Below are 17,295 nucleotides of genomic sequence, written 5' to 3' on the forward strand. Positions count from 1 at the left end.
CCCTCTGCCCCGCCCTGAGCCTTGTGCCCCCATCCATGCCTCAGCTTAGACTGCTGACAGAGCCCCTCATTTATTTGGGATCCAAGGCCCCAACCCCCAGTACTGTCCCCAATAAACTGCAGCCAAGCTCCCAGTGTCTGAATGTTCACCCCAGATAAGGGTTGGGGTCAGGTGGGCAGAAGTCGCCACAGCAGGAGGGGCTGGACAGCAAACACGGAGAACAGCTAGGGCAAGCATTTGGCCATCACCTCCAACACCCCAATCCCTGCTGAAGCCTGGGGTGAGGGAGACCTATGCCAGCGGCCCCTCAGGTCTCACGGACCCGCCCCAGGAGGCCAGCATTCTCCTGGCGAAGGGCCCGGTAGTCCTCTTGGATCTTCTCCAGGTTGCTGAGCGTCTTCTTGCCCATCTCTGTCTCGATCTAAACAACATGAATCGCATCCCTTCAGTAAGCAGGGCCTCTTTCCCAGCTCCTGCCTGCCACCCCCTCCGTCATAGCTACTCAGGGCCCTTCCTGGGCTCCTCCCACCCCACCCCCAACAACAGCCTGCTCTGTCCCACTGTCAGGCCTTTGCATGTGTCATCCCTGCACCTAAAGCACTGTTTGCTATGTGGCAGGATTACCCACCACATACTCAAGCTGAAGCCTCTGCCAGTGACCCTGGGAAGCAGGCATGAGAACACTTGGGGCGGAAGTCAGACCTCAAAGTAGGCCACTGGCCTGTTCCAGGTCAAATGCATGGCTAAGGGGCAGGGCAGAGACTCCAGCCATAAGCTGCATCTGGTTCCATAGCCTGTCTTTGGCACAAACTGAGGAGCTGTCCCCTGGCCTGCCTTGGTTTCCCCGCCCACCCCCAGGCCTCACCTGCTCCTCAAGGTCTCGAACCTCCCGCATGATAGTGCCCGTGTCCTCGATGGTCTGGATGAGCTGGCTGCAGTTCTGGGGACAGCAGGAAGAGAAGGCTTGAACCCCAACCCCACCCCTCCCCAGCCAGCCAGAGGCATGCTTCTCCCCTCACCTCATGCAAGGCAGCTAGATACTTGTAGGCCTTCCGAACAGCATCATCCTTCTTGGCATCCTGACCAGACAGAAAGGACCTCAAAAGTATCAGTGGGCTGCCCCCACCCCCCCTACACATCACTTCCAGGACCCCACAAGGCCACCCTCTCCCACCCCCATGACTTCATCCTCCGTGGAGCAAAGCCAGGCACCAGCATCAGTGTACCTACAAGGTTCACACAGGGGCCAGGCCCAGGTGAGCCCATGAGCAGATGGACAGGCAGCAGCTCAGCCCCACGCCACCCCTCCACCTGACCCAGACTGCCCCACACCTTGAACACAAGCTCATCAGTCACCGCAAACGTCCGGTCCAGCTTCCCAGACAGGGAGTTGATTTCCTTCTGAAGCTCCTTTGTGTCAGACAAGATCTGGCAGAGACCAGGGCCATAAGCCTATGTCGGGGGCAGGGTGACTGACCAGCTAAGGGCTTTCATGTGCATGCACTCACATCCAGACAGGGCCTATGTCACTGTGTCAGGGGTAGCTGCAGTGGACTGTGTGGGACTGTTCTGGGTCATGGTGTGGCCTATCAGAGAGTGTGAGGTCCCTGTGTGGCCATGCAACACACATCTGCCCTTTGGGCACGTCTGCCCATATTACCCACCCTCCATGGCAAAGGCAGCGCACCTTAGTGATCTCTTCTTTCTGCTTCCGGATGTTGCCCACAATCTCCAGGATGCGCTGGGTATAGGCCAGCCGGGACACGTCTCTGGGCAGGGTCTCCAGCTCAGACACCTAGACAGAGACACAGCAGGCACTACCCCAGGGCCCACACCCCACCCACTCTGAGCCAGCCAAGGCCCCAACATGGGCCTTACCAGCTGTTTATAGATCTCCTCCTTCCTGCGGGCCTCCTCGGCAGCTGCCCGAACACTCTGATGCAGCTCCTGAATCTCTGCCAGCCGTCGGGAAGATTCTAGCTGCCAGGACCCCATGGGTAGAGGACAGTGAGCAGAGCATGGGGATGGCCCCCTAGGAAGATACCAAACCTGCCACACCCACAGCCCAGGACCCCACCACCTACCTCTCTGCAATCCTGGAGCTTTCGGAGGTGGCGGTACTCAGCAAGGAGCGGGACCCGGTGCTTTTCCCACTGGCCCGCCAAATGGATGACCCGCTGGGCACTACTCTCTACCACGAGCTGGAGGTGGTGGTAGGAGGGTACATGTCACACAGGCTGGGCCCTTCCACCTCTGACCCTCCTGGTCCAGCCCCAGCACCAGCCCCACCTGCAGCTTGGCGAGGTTGGCAGCCCCATCTGGCAGCAGCTCCACCGCCCGGCTCTTCAGGCGCAGGGCCTGCTCCCTCTCCGCTGTGCTGAGCTCAGTCTGCCGACACTCGGTCTCCACCTGGCACCCCAGGACTCCCAATCCCAGTCAGTGGGGGAGCTCAAACACACACCACAGGCTTCCAGCCCACACTGAGCTGGAAAGCCCTGGCCTTGCCTGAGCCCCTATCAACCCTCCTGATAGCATCAGAGACCTATAAGCAGCAACAGGCACCCACAGGTGCCTATGACTCTTCCACCTTCATGATGACCCCCAGGAGCACTGACAAACCCCACAAGCTCCTGCCCATACAGACCCATCATGCCCCACAGATGCCCAGAGATGCCCACACACTTCCTGATTCTCACAGTAACCCACAAGGCCTGACTAATGCTCACAGGCATTCTCACCCCTACAGGTCCACTGAGCCCTGCAACATACATCCCCTGTCTCACCCCCACTGAGTCTCCTGAACCCTCAAGAGCCCCACACATCCCCAAAAGCCCCCATAAATCCTTCTGACATCTGCAGACCTCTACAGAGTACCTCTCATCCCCAAGTCCCCCAAAGCCCTCTAGACCAGACATGTGACCTGACCCCAGACAGCAGCCCCATCCCCGCCCCCACCTGCACAAGGCCGATTCCCAGCGTCTTCATGTTGGCTTCAACCTCTTCAATGTTGCGATTCACTCCCTCTAGCTGTTCCTGAAGGGCCTCCAGCTCCTGCTCTTGAGCTGCCCATGTGTCCTGGGAGGAACAGGCCAGTCAGGGTGGGAGTGTCAGGCCCAGCAGACAGGCAAGGACCCAGGATACGCCTCACTGCTCTGCTTACCTGTTCAGGCCATCGGGAGGTGGCTGGCACATCTGACACCTGGGCTGCCTGGGCCTCAGGCTCCTAGGGTAGTGAGAAGGGAGCATCCTGGCTGTCAAGGAAGGCCTTGTCCCTCACAGCCCAGCCTCAACACCCCCCTAAGCAGCCTTCTAGCATCATATCCATGTCCACTCAACGGCTGATGACTATCAGACTATGACTCTATGAGGATCAGGGCATTCTTTGAGACCTCAGACTAGAATGTTTGCTCATAAAGAAACCTCCCTCAGCCCAGCCGGCGTGGCTCAGTGGTTGAACATGGACCTATGATCCAGGAGATATCGGTTCGATTCCAGGTCAGGGTACATGCCCAGGTTTCGGGCTCAATCCCCAGTAGGGGGCATGCAGGAGGCAGCCCATCAATGACTCATCATTGGTGTTTCTCTCTTTCTTTTTTCCCTTCCTTTCTCTGAAATCAATAATAATATTTTTTTAAAAAAAGAAACCTCCCTGATCCTGAAAGCTCCTGCTTACCTGCCCCAACTGCCTATGAAAAGGATGAGTACCCCTCTGGATGACCATCCAAAGAGAGAAGATATGCCCAGAGGAAACTTCCTGAGGAAGCCTGGAGTTTGCACAAAGAACACCCCTCCACCCTTATATGGTTCCCACCCCTCCACTCTTTATCCACTGAAGTCCCCGAGAAGCCAGTGGACCTCTCTAGGTACTAGTCCCTAGTGAGGAGAAGCCACATCTGGTTAGAACACAGGCAACTGTGTGAGTAAATTGTGGTTGTTTGTACATAAAGCAACCCTCTGAGCCAGTCTTGGTCCCATCAGCATGCCCATTGTCCACCCAGGCCCACCCACCATATGGAAGGTGAACTTCTCTGAATGTGTGAAGCGGGAGCCCTTGGGAGCACCAGTCTTGGTCCCAGCACCCCAGGCCTGCAGCAGCTCTCCCAAGTCTCGGGCTTGTGGCAGGGAGCCCAGCTGGCCCCAGGTCTGACGCAGATACTCAGCCAGGTGCTTCTGCAGCCGCTGCCGCTGAGCCCGAGTATCCTCCTGAAAACAGAGGGTGGGGCAAACGGGACACTGAAGAGGCCTCCAGTTCACCCAAAGCCCTGCTTCCTCCAGGGAGCCACGTGACAAGGTGCTTCTGACAAATCACACCCTCCAGTCTCTCCCACTGAGGAGGCCCCAGACCTGCTCTCCTGGCCCACATCTGGGAGCTTCCCCAGCATGAGGTCTCCTCTTCCTCACAGCCACTCTTCTCTCCACCTGCCCACTCCTCACACTGGAGGAAAATGTGGGAAGGTGGAGAAGCCCGCAGGCCCCAAATCAGAGCGACAAGGAAAGAGTATGTGGGGACAGAGTGCAGACAGAGTCAGGGGTGCTGAGCAAAGAAGGGGGTGGAGGCAGAGAGTGGAACTGAGAGAGAGACAGGGACAGGGGCAGTTTTGAGAAAACCGAGGAAACCTGATTATGAACTGTATTAAGAGATCATTGTTAATTTTGCTAGGTGTGAAATGGCCCAAGGGTTACATTAAAAAGTGAACGCCCTTATGAGTTATGACATATGCTTAAGTATTTAGAGTTGAAATGACATGACGCCTGGGATTTGCTTGAAATTAATACAGAAGAAAAGTTGGAGAGACTAGATGAAGAAAGATTGGCAAAATGCTTATAGCGGAAGGTGGATGTCAGGTACATAGGATTCATTCGAACAGTCTCTCTGCTTCTATGTTTGAAATTTTCTGTAAGTTTAAAAAAGACAGAGATAAAGACGGAACACATGGCAGTGGGGAGACAGACAGAGACAGTTGCAGAGGTGGGCAGGGGGCAGGCAGGACAGATCCAGGTGGTCAGAGTGGGAAGCGCAGCACAGAATGAGGACACAGAGGAGAAGAGAGAGGGGCAGCAGAACCACAGATGGAGAAGGTAGCCAGAAGAGATAATGCAGAGATCTTGAGACAGAAGAAATGAGCGTCGCTGACAATGGCAGAGAGAGAGAGCCTCAGGGTGGGAAGCAGGTCCTGGCTGCTCAGGTTGCTGGAAACCTCGTGCACATTTTGCAGTCAAATGCAGAGCACTATCACCACCCATGTCTTAAAACAGGAAATTGAGACTGAGCAAGGATGCTGACTTATCCAAGATCCACAGCCTTTCTCACTCCAGTGTTCTTCAGGTGGGGGGGCCAGGTAGATGTGCGTACAGGGAAACGACAAAAGAGAGGGAAGGACAAAGTGGGGGAGAGGGGCAGAGGACCCATGGGAGCAATAAGGAGCTAGGTCATTCACAGCAGGGAGCCAAGCATTGGGCGGTACCTGGGTGGGGAGGCGGGATGACCAGTGGACCCAGTCCTTGTCCCCAGGGTGGTCCTGGTCTGTGTGCTGGCAGAGCTGGATGGCATGGCATTCGAGGAGTGAGGCCACCCTCCCAGCAGGCTGAGGCACCTGGGTGGGGGCTGGTAGTAACAGGGAACTTGCCTGGAACTCCCGGTGCTCTGCAAGCAGGAACAGAGTCAGCAAGCCCTCCCGCCTCACCACACAGTCAGCAAGCCCTCCCGCCTCACCACACAGTCAGGCCCACCTCTACTGTTCTCCCCAGCATCTCCCCAAAGTCTCATGCTCACCTCCTTTGGAACTCAATTCAGGCATGACCAGCCTACTGGCATGGAAAGGATTCTTGGGGGCCGAGCCCTGGTGGGAGAGCAGAATCAGAGCCACTAAGATCAACTGTGATGGAGGGCACTGGTGGGAAGGGGCCAAAAACCTGAGTACCCAGATAGGGACAAGGAAAGCCAGGCAGGGACAAGCAAAGACCAACATGAATTGGGGGGTCCCACCTGGAGGTGCTGCAGCTTAGGAGTGCGAAGGAGGGGTGGAACCCAGGGCAGGGTCAGCTGGTCCCGAATTTGGCTCCCAATTGCCCGGAGAAGGATAGCTGAGTCACCTATGGGGGTGGGGAGGGAGTGTAAATCAGGTGACAATGCCACAACTTCAAAAATACAGACCAGGGGAAAACAGCCATTGCTCCCTGACCCCCACTCCTACCCCTACCCCCCCAGCAAAAGATGCATATCTATCTAGCTATCAAACCCAGTCATTCAACAAATACTTATTGAGTACCTATTATGTACCAATCACCACTCTAGACTCTCAGGCTATCACAGTGAACAAACTAATAAAGATCCTGCCCTCCCGGTCATAAGGATGATACAGAAAACTGTCAGGTGGTGACCAGGAAAGGAAGATAAGGACTGTTGGGAAGAGGATGTCATTTTAAACAAGGAAGCCCAAGACAGGCCTCCCTGATGTGACATGATCAAAAACCAAGAGGCTATCTGGGGGAGAGTAATCCAGCCAATGCAAAGCCCTGAGGCTGGAGTATGCCTGGCATATGTGAGGGGCATCAAGGAGGCCAGTAGGGTTAGAATGGAGTAGGTGAGGGGGAGCAAGGCATGAGGTGAGGCAGGGAAGCCCTTCCCAGCACCAACTCACCACCTGGTTCAGCCCAAGTCCTGGCCCCTCCCTCCTGCTCTGTATACCGTCTTCCAGCCCTAATCCTCCCACCTAGCTCTCCCAAAGACACATACCTCCACCCCCTTTCTGGCAACCTCTTTACCATCTCCACCTTTCTCAGCCTCTATAACACCAATACCACCCTCTCCCCTTACCCTCACTATGCCCTGGGTACCCCATACCTGCAGGCTGGTCTGCATCCTCAGAGGCATCTGTAGGTAGGCGCTCAGCCAAGAAGAGAAGCAAGTCCCGGAGGTCAGGCTCACTGGGGTAGAGGAAGTTCTGGTAGCCAAGCTCCAAAGGATAGCCCAGGTCCTGGGGGTTGGGGAGGAGGTCCCTATCAGCCAGGCAGGCAGGCTCTTCCTGCCCTGGGAGCACTGGGCCTAGACCCTAAATGCTCCCACTCTCACCAACCACTGTCCTGTGAATGTCTCCTTGACTCCCCAAGGCCTCTAGGCTTCTGTTGGGGGAGCCACAGAGTAATTCCAGTCAATGTTACGCAGAGCAAGAAATAAAATTAAAACTTTAGTTTTTCTAACTATGGCTCAAAATCCAGAGACCATAAAAGTGAAGATGGGTATTTCTGAATACATAAAAAGAAGTAAAAAATTTATTTATTCATTTTTTATTTTTTAAATATATCTTTATTGATTTCAGAGAGAGGAAAGGAGAGGGAGAGATAGAAACATCAATGGTGAGAAAGTCATTAATCAAGCCCGCAACCCGGGCATGTGCCCTGACCGGGAATCGAACCCTGATCACCTGGATCCTAGGTCGACGCTCAACTGCTGAGCCATGCCTGGCCAGGCAGAAATAAAAAATTTAAAGGAAAAATATAATAATCCATCAAAAAAGTAATGACAAGCTGGGGAAAAAATATTTGGAACTCATAGCATAGGAAATAAAAAGTGCCTAAAATTGCCCAGCCAGCATGGCTCAGAGGTTGAGCATCGGCCTATGATCCAGGAGATCCCAGTTCGATTCCAGGTTGGGGCACATGCCCGGGTTGCGGGCTCGATCCCTGCAGGAGGTGTGCAGGAGGCAGCTGATCAATGACACTCTCATTATTGATGTTTCTATCTCTCTCTCCCTCTCCCTTCCTCTCTCTGAAGTCAATAATATATATATATTATTTTTTTTCTTAAATGCCTAAACAAGCAAGACCAGCAATGCAACAGAAAAATAGGCAAAAGATAAGAACAGTTTACAAAAAAAGAAATTAAAACATCCGTTAAACATACGGAAATATGTCCAACCTTGCTTATAAGAGAGACATGAATTGAAGGCACACTGAGAGGCTTCACACAAGCATCACTGACTGGGACAACCTGACGCTATGTTCTCCTGCAGTGCGTGTACACTGGGAGGGAGACTCTATATCACTAGGGCAGTGCTCTTGCCCCAAGCCTGAATCTACTTATGAGAAAATACTCAGAGCAATTCAAACGGGGGCATTCCAAACAACCAGCCTGGATGCTTCAAATACATTTGTCATCACAAAAGAAACAAAGAAACGAAAGCAAAGGAGGGCTGTTCAAAACTTAAGATTAGACATGTAACAATGTATTAAAATGTAATTCTTTTCTTTTTCTTTTTTTAAATATATCTTTATTGATTTCAGAGAGAGGAAAGGAGAAGGAGAGAGAGAAAAACATCAATGATGAGAGAGTCATTGATCAAGCCAGCAACCCGGGCATGTGCCCTGACCGGGAATCGAACCCAGACTGCCTGGATCCTAGGTCAACGCTCAACCGCTGAGCCACGCCCGGCCGGGCCTAAAATGTAATTCTTGATCAAATTCTGTGAAGTTTTAAAAAGTAACTATAAAGGATACTTTTGTAACAACTGAGGAAATCTAACCAAGTACTAGACCTTAGATACTATTGCATTTCATGGGTGTGATCATGGTACTGTGGTTATTGCTGGAGAATGTCTTTTTGCTTAGGAGAGGCACATTCAGTTTTAGGTATGAAGTGTCATGAGCTAAGCCACTTTCAAATGGCTCAGCAAAAAATTGTGCATGTAGGTGTGTAAAAAAATGGAGCAAAATGTTACAATGTAGGAAGCTAGGAGAAGGGTATACAGGTACCACTATTCTATTTTTATTTTTATTTAAATTTGAAAAAAATTTTAAGATACAAAGCTGGGCAGGGAGGGAAGTATATTGAGATACCATTTCTTACCTATTGAATGGCGGGGAAATCCAAAAATCTGACAATACACTCATTGGGAAAGGCTGTGGGGAAACAGGCTGGTGGGAATGCAAAATTAAAGTCCTAGTGAGGGCAATTTGGCAAAATTTAACCGAACTACACCTACACAAGCATTTACACTTCCACCTAGCTATCTTACTTATAGGAGTAGATATGCTTCCAACAAGTCAAGAATATATATGCACAAGATTATTCATTACAGCATTCTTTACAGAATGTTGGAAATTCCCTAAACGTCCAAGCTTAGGAGAGTGGTTGAATAAACTATGGTACATACATACGATGGACTACTTTGAGCTGTAAAAAGTGGGAAAAATATTAAGAGCTCTACTATTTGATATGAAATGATTTCCAGGATATACTGTTAGGTTAAAAAAAGCTAAGAAACTAACACAATCATCGTGGGGGACTTTAACACCCCACTGTCAGCACTGGACAGATCAAGACGAAAAATCAACAGGGAAACGCAGACCTTAAATGAATCATTAGACCTAATGGATTTAATTGATATTTATAGAACATTTCACCCCAAAGCAGCAGAATACACATTCTTCTCAAGTGTACATGGAACATTCTCAAAAATAGACCACATGTTAGGGCACAAGGCAAGTCTCTACAAATATAAGAAGACTGAAATCATATCAAGCATCTTCTCGGATCACAATGCCATGAAACTAGAAATCAACCACTATAAAAAAACTCAAAAATATTCAAACACATGGAGGCTAAATAGCATGTTATTAAACAATGAATGGGTTACCCAGGAGATCAAGGAAGAAATCAAACACTTCATGGAAAGTAACGAAAATGAACAGACAACAACCCAAAACCTATGGGACACAGCGAAAGCAGTCTTGAGAGGAAAATTCATATCGTTACAGGCCTATCTCAAGAAACAAGAAAAAGATCTAATGAACCATCTAACACAACAACTAAAAGAACTAGAACGAGAACAGCAAGAAAAGCCCCGAGGAAGTAGAAGGAAGGAAATAATAAAAATCAGAGCAGAGATTAATGACATAGAGACTAAAGAAACAATACAAAAAATTAATGAAATCAAGAACTGGTTCTTTGAAAAGGTAAATAAGATTGATGCACCTTTAGCCAGACTCACTAAGAAACAAAGAGAGAGGACCCAAATAAATAAAATCAGAAATGAAAGAGGCCATATAACAACTGATCCAACAGAAATACAAAGGATTGTAAGAAAATATTATGAGCAACTGTATGCCAACAAATTGGACAACATAGGGGAAATGGACAAATTCCTAGAAGCATACAACCTTCCAAAGCTGAATCAAGAAGAGGCAGAAAACCTAAATAGGCCGATAACAACTAATGAAATTGAAGCAGTAATCAAAAAACTCCCAGCAAACAAAAGTCCTGGACCAGATGGATTTACAGGCGAGTTTTACCAAACATTCAAAGAAGAATTAACACCTATTCTATTGAAACTATTCCAGAAAATTCAAGAGGAGGGAAAACTCCCAAACTCTTTTTATGAGGCCAGCATCATCCTAATCCCAAAACCAGATAAAGACACTACAAAGAAAGAAAATTACAGGCCAATATCCCTGATGAACATAGATGCTAAAATCCTCACTAAAATAGTAGCAAACCGGATCCAGCAATACATTAAAAAGATCATACATCATGACCAAGTGGGATTTATTCCGGGGATGCAAGGCTGGTACAACATCCGCAAATCAATAAATGTGATACATCACATAAACAAAATGAAGGACAAAAATCATATGATCATATCAATAGACGCAGAAAAAGCATTCAACAAAATCCAGCACCCATTTCTGATAAAAGCTCTCAGCAAAGGGGAAATACAGGGATCATACCTCAACATAATAAAGGCCATATACGACAGACCTACAACCAACATGATACTCAATGGGCAAAAACTAAAACCATTTCCATTAAAAACAGATGGAAGAAGATACCATGCTCATGGATTGGAAGAATTAATATCATTAAAATGTCCATACTACCCAAAGCAATTTATCAATTTAATGCAATTCCTATGAAAATACCAACAGCATATTTCACAGACCTAGAACAAACATTTTGAAAATTTATATGGAACCAAAAAAGACCCCGAATAGCTGCATCCATCTTGAGAAAAAAGAACGGAGTGGGAGGGATCACATTACCAGACTTCAAACTATATTACAAAGCCACTGTAATCAAAACGGCCTGGTATTGGTACAACAACAGGCATATAGATCAATGGAACAGTACAGAGACCCCAGAAATAGACCCACGCCACTATGGTCAGTTAATATTTGACAAAGGAGGCAAGAGTATCCAATGGAGTAAGGACAGTCTCTTCAATAAGTGGTGCTGGGAAAATTGGACAGATACATGCAAAAGAATGAAACTAGACCACCAACTTTCACCATACACAAAAATAAACTCAAAATGGATAAAAGACTTAAATGTAAGTCACGAAACCATAAAAATCCTGGAAGAAAACAGGCAGTAAAGTCACAGACATCCCATGTAGTGGACTTTTCACTGATACATCTCCTACGGCAAGAGAAACAAAGGAAAAAATAAACATATGGGACTACATCAAACTAAAAAGCTTCTGCACAGCAAAAGAAAACAGCCTCAAAATACAAAGGAACCCCACGGTCTGGGAAAACATATTTGCCAAGGATGAATCTGATAAGGGGCTAATTTCCAAAGTGTACAAAGAACTCATAGTACTCAGCAAGAGAAAGACAAACAACCCAATTAGGAAATGGGCAAAGGACTTAAATAGACATTTCTCCAAAGAGGACATACAGATGGCCAAGAGACACATGAGAAAATGCTCAAGGTCGCTAATCATCAGAGAGATGCAAATTAAAACCACAATGAGGTATCACTTCACACCTGTCAGAATGGCTGCCATCAACAAATCAACAAACGACATGTGCTGGTGAGGGTGTGGAGAAAGGGGAACCCTGGTACACTGCTGGTGGGAATGCAGACTGGTGCACCCACTATGGAAAACAGTATGGAGGTTCCTCAAAAAATTAAAAATGGAGCTGCCGTTTGACCCAGTGATTCCACTCCTAGGAATGTATCCTAAGAATCCTGAAACATTCATCAGAAAGGATATATGTACCCCGATGTTCATAGCAGCACAGTTTACAGTAGCTAAGATCTGGAAACAGCCCAAGTGCCCATCAGTAGATGAGTGGATAAAAAAGCTGTGGGACATTTATACCATGGAATACTACACAGCTGTAAAGAAGAAGAATCTCGTACCCTTTGGGACAGTATGGATGGACCTGGAGAATATTATGCGAAGTGAAATAAGCCAGGCAGAGAAAGACAAATATCACATGATCTCGCTTATACGTGGAATCTAACGAACTTAATAAACTGATGAACGGAATAGATTCAATGACATGGAAGCATAGATGAGACTGATGAATGTCAGAGGGATGGAGGAGGGTGGGTGGGTGGAGGGGGAGAGAGTAACCAAAGAATTTATATGCATATATACACAACCCAAGGACATGGACAATGGTGGGGAGAGGGACTGGGGAGGGGGAAGGAATGGGGTGGAATGGGTCATTGGGGAGAAAAAGGGACATCTGTAATATTTTAAACAATAATAAAATTTAAAAAAAAAAAAAGCTAAGAAACTAAGTATATGCTCTCTTTTGTATAAGAAAGGGGAAAATAGAATATATATTCATATTTGCTTTTATCTGCATTTTATTTATTTTATTTTTTTAATCCTCATCTGAGGACATTTTTTTCCATTGCTTTTCAGAGAAAGTGAAAGGGGGGGCGGGGAGAGAGAGAGAGAGAGAGAGAGAGAGAGAGAGAGAGAGATCGATGTGAGAGACACATCAATTGGTTGCGTCCCGTACAAGCCCCAACCAGGGATGGGGATCAAGCCTGCAACCAAAGTACGTGCCCTTGGCCAGAATCGAACCAGGGACCCTTCAGTCCAACGGCTGACGCTAATCACTGAGCCAAACCAGCTAGGGCTATATCTTAAAAATCTGGAAAGATACACAAGAAACTAATCAAAGTAATTCCCTTATAGCAGACAGGTAGGAGTAATAGGGTAAATGGTGGGGTATGTGAGTAAGACATCTCAAGGTATCGCACTACTTCTGTCACACCTTGATGATGTCTTCTATTGTTTCAGTAAATAGTCACCTTTTACCTAGTTCACAATTCTTTATATTAAGATATCCCTGTTCACACTGCTGGGTTTCTGTCTCGGGACTGGACCCTGATTGACAAAATAAGCTACTGAAAACAAGAAATAATTTTTTTTAAAGAGACTACAGGCTTTGTAGTAAAAAAAAAAAAAAAAAAAGACGGGCTGAAATCCAGCCTGTGCTACTTACTGGCTGTAAGGCGTTGAACTTGTTATTTAACACCTAGAAGCTCAGTTTCCTAGCTGTAAAAGAGAGCTGATAGTTATTTCCCCATGTAGCTGCTTTAAGAGATAAAAGGGCCCATCAGGGTTCTTGGTAGGGACTGAGAAATGGGCCAGAAAGAAAGCCGTTTTCTGCCAGAGTTGCTGTTGGTCTGGAGCTGCATGGACTCTGAAATCAGACTTTCCTGAATTCATATCTATGTTCTGCCTCTTACCAACTGTGTGACCTCAGGCAAATCACTCAACCTCTCTGTGCTTAACTTTCCTCATCTGAAAAAAAAGGGTTACCAACAGTACGTACCTCAGAAAGTTGTCATGAGAATTAAATGAGTTAACATCATGTTACCACAGTGCCTGGCACAGAATATACACTCACAAAACATCATTACCATACTCACGTGTGTGCACTGGGTTACAACGTGAGATATATTTATTTTGGAGGGTCACGGTCAAAAACGTGTGAAAACCACTGGCTTTTAAGCTACTTTACTTTGGTTTTTTTCCGACATCTTCATTCAAAGAGTTGTGACTAATACAGAAACTCATTCCAGGAGTGGGGTGTGTGAAATGACAGACACCAAAATATGGAGGTGGCTGAGTCGCAGAAAGTGGTGGTAGGAGTAGGGCATATGTAGAGGCAGACACCAGAAGGCGGCAGTGCTGAGCCAAAGTGGGCTCCCAGGGCAGCACACAGCTGGATTAAGAGACACCTCTGTCTGCTGTGGAAGCACTGAGGCTGAGGGGCCAGACAATCACATGAACCACTTGATCACTGAAAAAACCATACTCTCAGCACCACACTAAATTTAGTGTGAACAAAAGTAGGTCAACATCAAATCCAGTGGGAGACAGCACTGAGAGAGGAGAAGAACAGAGAACTGGGGAAGCCTGAACACCCCCCTGCCCAGGCCCTTCTCAACATCTCTCACTATGCACTCTCCTTGCCAAACAGAGGACATAATTTCCCCCTTAACAAGTATCATCCTTGAGAATAAAGCTCCAGGTCAGGGGAAAAGACTGTCTGCCTCATAATGCCACCAAGACCCTCAGCCAGCCAGAAGAACCTGAGAACTCCTGAGAGGTAAGTGAACCTGAGAGCTAAGGAATGGGCAAAGCTCTGAGGCCTATTGCTAAGAGACAGACACTGCACAAGGTCCAAATTCAAGAAACCTGACCACCCTGTCTACTGGGTCTAAATGGAAGTGTTCACTATAGTTACTGTATTGAGCCTCTACCACCATATACTGGGTGTGCTGGATGTATGTAGCCACAGGTTGCTGGAATGCAAGCAGCCAAACCAGGCCTACCCAATAATAGTAAGACCACTTACACAAAGCTTATTGTAATACAGCTTTTCATATATCAACCCATTTTTAACCCTTACAGCAACTCTATGTGACAGGTACAGTTCTTACACCCACTTTACACATGAAAAAACTGAGGCCTAAAGAAATTAAGCGACTGGCCCAAAGTCACAGCTGGTAAACCAGGAGAAACAACATTACTGGGAGCCCTTGGATTACTAACTGGACACAGGTCTATACTGCAAAGGCATGAGTGCTTCATCAAAGGCACATTATCCAGGGAGATAGTTTTGGAATTATTCTCATGAGAGGCAGGACGTGTGTGGCTGCCATAGGGCAGAGTGCAGTGTTAGTGCAGGGACACTGTTTTTAGTTACCCAGCATATCTTCCTTTGGGTAACCATCCCTCCCTCTCCTCCATGTGATCCTGAAGCAGCAGCAATCACAGTGCCTTATGAATGACCATGTGATCCAGCTAAACCAGTCAGAATACACAGTGGTTAATTCAGAAATGACCATGTGAATCAAGTAGGGCCTTTTCTGAGACTGGTAAATGGATACCATAGGGGGGAAAATTTTTGGTGCTAAGCTGAAAATGCGGGAGCCCGGGGCAGCCCGGGCGCAAACTAGATCAACTCTTTTAATGCTCATAACGACCCAAATATTATCATCTCGATTTCACATTTAAGGAAACTAAGACCCAGAAGGGTTAGGGTCACATAGTTAGCAAGTGGTGCAGTGAGGGTCTGAACTACTCAGGCAGTTTGACCAGAGAACCAGCAGCCGGAATGCTAAGCCACAAAGGGAGGTAGCAAAGAGGAAAGGCAAGAGTTTCAAAGGAGCTTGGTGACTTTGTGAAGTAGGAAGGAAGACGCTGTGTGTATTGGGAGGAGGGCACTCACCATGCAGGCCTGAGCCAGGCTCATGGCCAGGCGGAAACGGGCAGACATGGCAAGAGGCAGCAAAGGGCTAAGGCTGGAGCCCACAGCAGGGTTGATCACACGCAGGCAGCGGACAACAGCTTCTACAACCAGCTCAGTGGTGAAGGCTCGCAGGGTCTGAACTTCTGGAGGAACTGCCCTGAAAAAAAATGGGGGCAGGCTCGATGCGGGGAAGAGTCAGAAAACAGGAATCAGGCTGGGCTGGGCTGCCTTCTGGAAGCCCTAGTACTGGGGTGGGGGTGAGAAGGATGGCCATGGTTCAGACAGATCCTGGGTGTTGATAAATATGATTTCCATTTGGAAAACTAAGAACTGAGGATGTCCTCAGGTCCTAAGAACTTGCTGTAGGAGAACAGTTGATGGAAGGGATCTGAGTTGAGAAAATCTCAAATTTCTCTATGCTTAAAAGCCCCAAATTGCCTGGCCAGCGTGGCTCAGTGGTTGAGCACCGACCTATGATCCAGGAGATCCCAGTTCGATTCCTGGTCAGGGCACATGCCCGGGTTGGGGGTTCGATCCCTACAGGGGGCGTTCAGGAGGCAGCGTATCAATGAGGACTCTCTCACCATTGATGTTTCTGTCCCTTCCTCTCTCTGAAATCAATAGACTTTTCTTTTAAGCCCCAAATTTCTGGGGTCTAGGAAGGGCAAGGGGCCCGTGTGGAATGATCTCTGGGTTTTTAGGTCCCCAGATACCATGTTCCATAAATGTCAGAGGCCCCTAGATATTGAGCTGGTTGGGTTTTGAGACTATATGTTGGGAGGTTGGGGTTTTCAGAAGTTCCAAATGTCAGGATCCCTGAATTCAAGATCTCTGGATATTAAGACCACCTAGTTTCAAGCAATCCAGAAATCAGGCTCCCTAGATGTTGGCATCCTGGGTTTCTAGGGCCCTCAAATGCAGAAGTCCTGTGTATTAGGGTCAGCAAGCCTTGAGGCCACCAAAATTTAGGCTCCTGGGGTTTTAAAAGCCCCAGGTGCTGGAAAACCGGGTTTAAAGATTCCCATGTATCCAGTACCAGTGTTTTTGGAGTCCTTGAGTGCAAGGGTCCTGGGGTTTTAAGTTCCCTGGTTCTCAGGATACAGGTGCCTTAGAATCTCCAGGTATCAGGGTCCTAGAGTAGCGATCTCAAGATTCACAGATTTCAGGGTCCTGGGTCTTGAGGTTCCAAGGTTTGAAGGTCTCAAGGTGTCTAGGTCCTTGAGTTTGGGATTTACCAAATGTCGGGTTTGGGAGGCCCCTGATGTCAGTGTGTGTGTGTGTGTGTGTGTGTAAGGGGAAAGGAGGTTTAGGATCCTGGAAGTTGGAGCCCTGGGTGTCAATGTCCAAGGTTTTAAGGTTCCCGGGTGACTGGGTCCGGAGTTTTGGAGTCCCGGATACGGGGATTCCGGGGTGGGCGGGGGCTGTGTCCTTACGTGCCGGCCTGGCGCAGGGAATGGATGAGGATTCGGTCTGCCTCCTCCATGGTGAAGCTGTGTCCGAGTCTGGGGCTAGGTCCTGGGCCGGGTCTGAGCTAGCGAACAAGAGGCAAGCAGTTGAAACCCAGCCCAGCTCTCGCGGTCCAAGGAGTGTCACGGGTTACCACTGGAGACCTGGGTAGTGTAGTTTCAACAGCGAGTGCAGCTCAAGGCTCGCGTCCGGGTGCGGATATGAGCGCAGGCGTGAACGAACAATGGCTGCTAGGAGTTGTAGTTCTTCCGCCTACATTCCAGTGGGCTCTTCCCAGTATGCAAAGGAGTATATCTTGTGTATGTGCGCGTGCGCGCGCTTGTT

General features: G+C 48.2%; 1 protein-coding gene across 2 annotated transcripts; it reads right to left on the reverse strand.

The window, feature by feature from the left end:
- Positions 1 to 51: 51 nt before the first annotated feature.
- Positions 52 to 17,235, reverse strand: CCDC22 (CCC complex scaffolding subunit CCDC22). Of its 2 annotated transcripts, XM_081126734.1 has the most exons (17): positions 16,938 to 17,235; positions 15,484 to 15,661; positions 6,845 to 6,977; positions 5,987 to 6,093; positions 5,774 to 5,840; positions 5,466 to 5,644; positions 4,009 to 4,203; positions 3,161 to 3,223; positions 2,956 to 3,075; positions 2,290 to 2,409; positions 2,085 to 2,201; positions 1,879 to 1,980; positions 1,688 to 1,795; positions 1,333 to 1,428; positions 1,020 to 1,079; positions 866 to 940; positions 52 to 421 (listed from the first exon to the last, which is right to left on the reverse strand). In XM_081126734.1, the coding sequence occupies exons 1-17, from the start codon at positions 16,985 to 16,987 to the stop codon at positions 308 to 310; spliced, it is 1,884 nt and encodes a 627-aa protein (XP_080982860.1). In that variant the 5' UTR covers positions 16,988 to 17,235; the 3' UTR covers positions 52 to 307. The 2 variants fall into 2 exon arrangements, with proteins under 2 accessions (XP_080982860.1, XP_080982861.1); XM_081126735.1 differs by lacking the exon at positions 1,333 to 1,428 and having other exon boundaries at positions 16,938 to 17,095.
- Between the last annotated feature and the right edge of the window lie 60 nt (positions 17,236 to 17,295).

This window comes from Miniopterus schreibersii, assembly GCF_964146895.1.
Source record: "Miniopterus schreibersii genome assembly, chromosome: X".
Lineage (NCBI taxonomy): Eukaryota > Metazoa > Chordata > Mammalia > Chiroptera > Miniopteridae > Miniopterus > Miniopterus schreibersii.

What these genes read in the sequence shown, in the direction of transcription:
- CCDC22 (XM_081126734.1), bottom strand. Translation starts at nt 16,987, where the DNA reads ATGGAGGAGGCAGACCGAATCCTCATCCATTCCCTGCGCCAGGCCGGC. An exon ending in AGGAGATCTATAAACAGCTG is followed by an intron (nt 1,796 to 1,878) that starts GTAAGGCCCATG and finishes GTCTCTGTCTAG; the next exon opens with GTGTCTGAGCTGGAGACCCT. An exon ending in TTCGAGACCTTGAGGAGCAG is followed by an intron (nt 422 to 865) that starts GTGAGGCCTGGG and finishes CATGTTGTTTAG; the next exon opens with ATCGAGACAGAGATGGGCAA.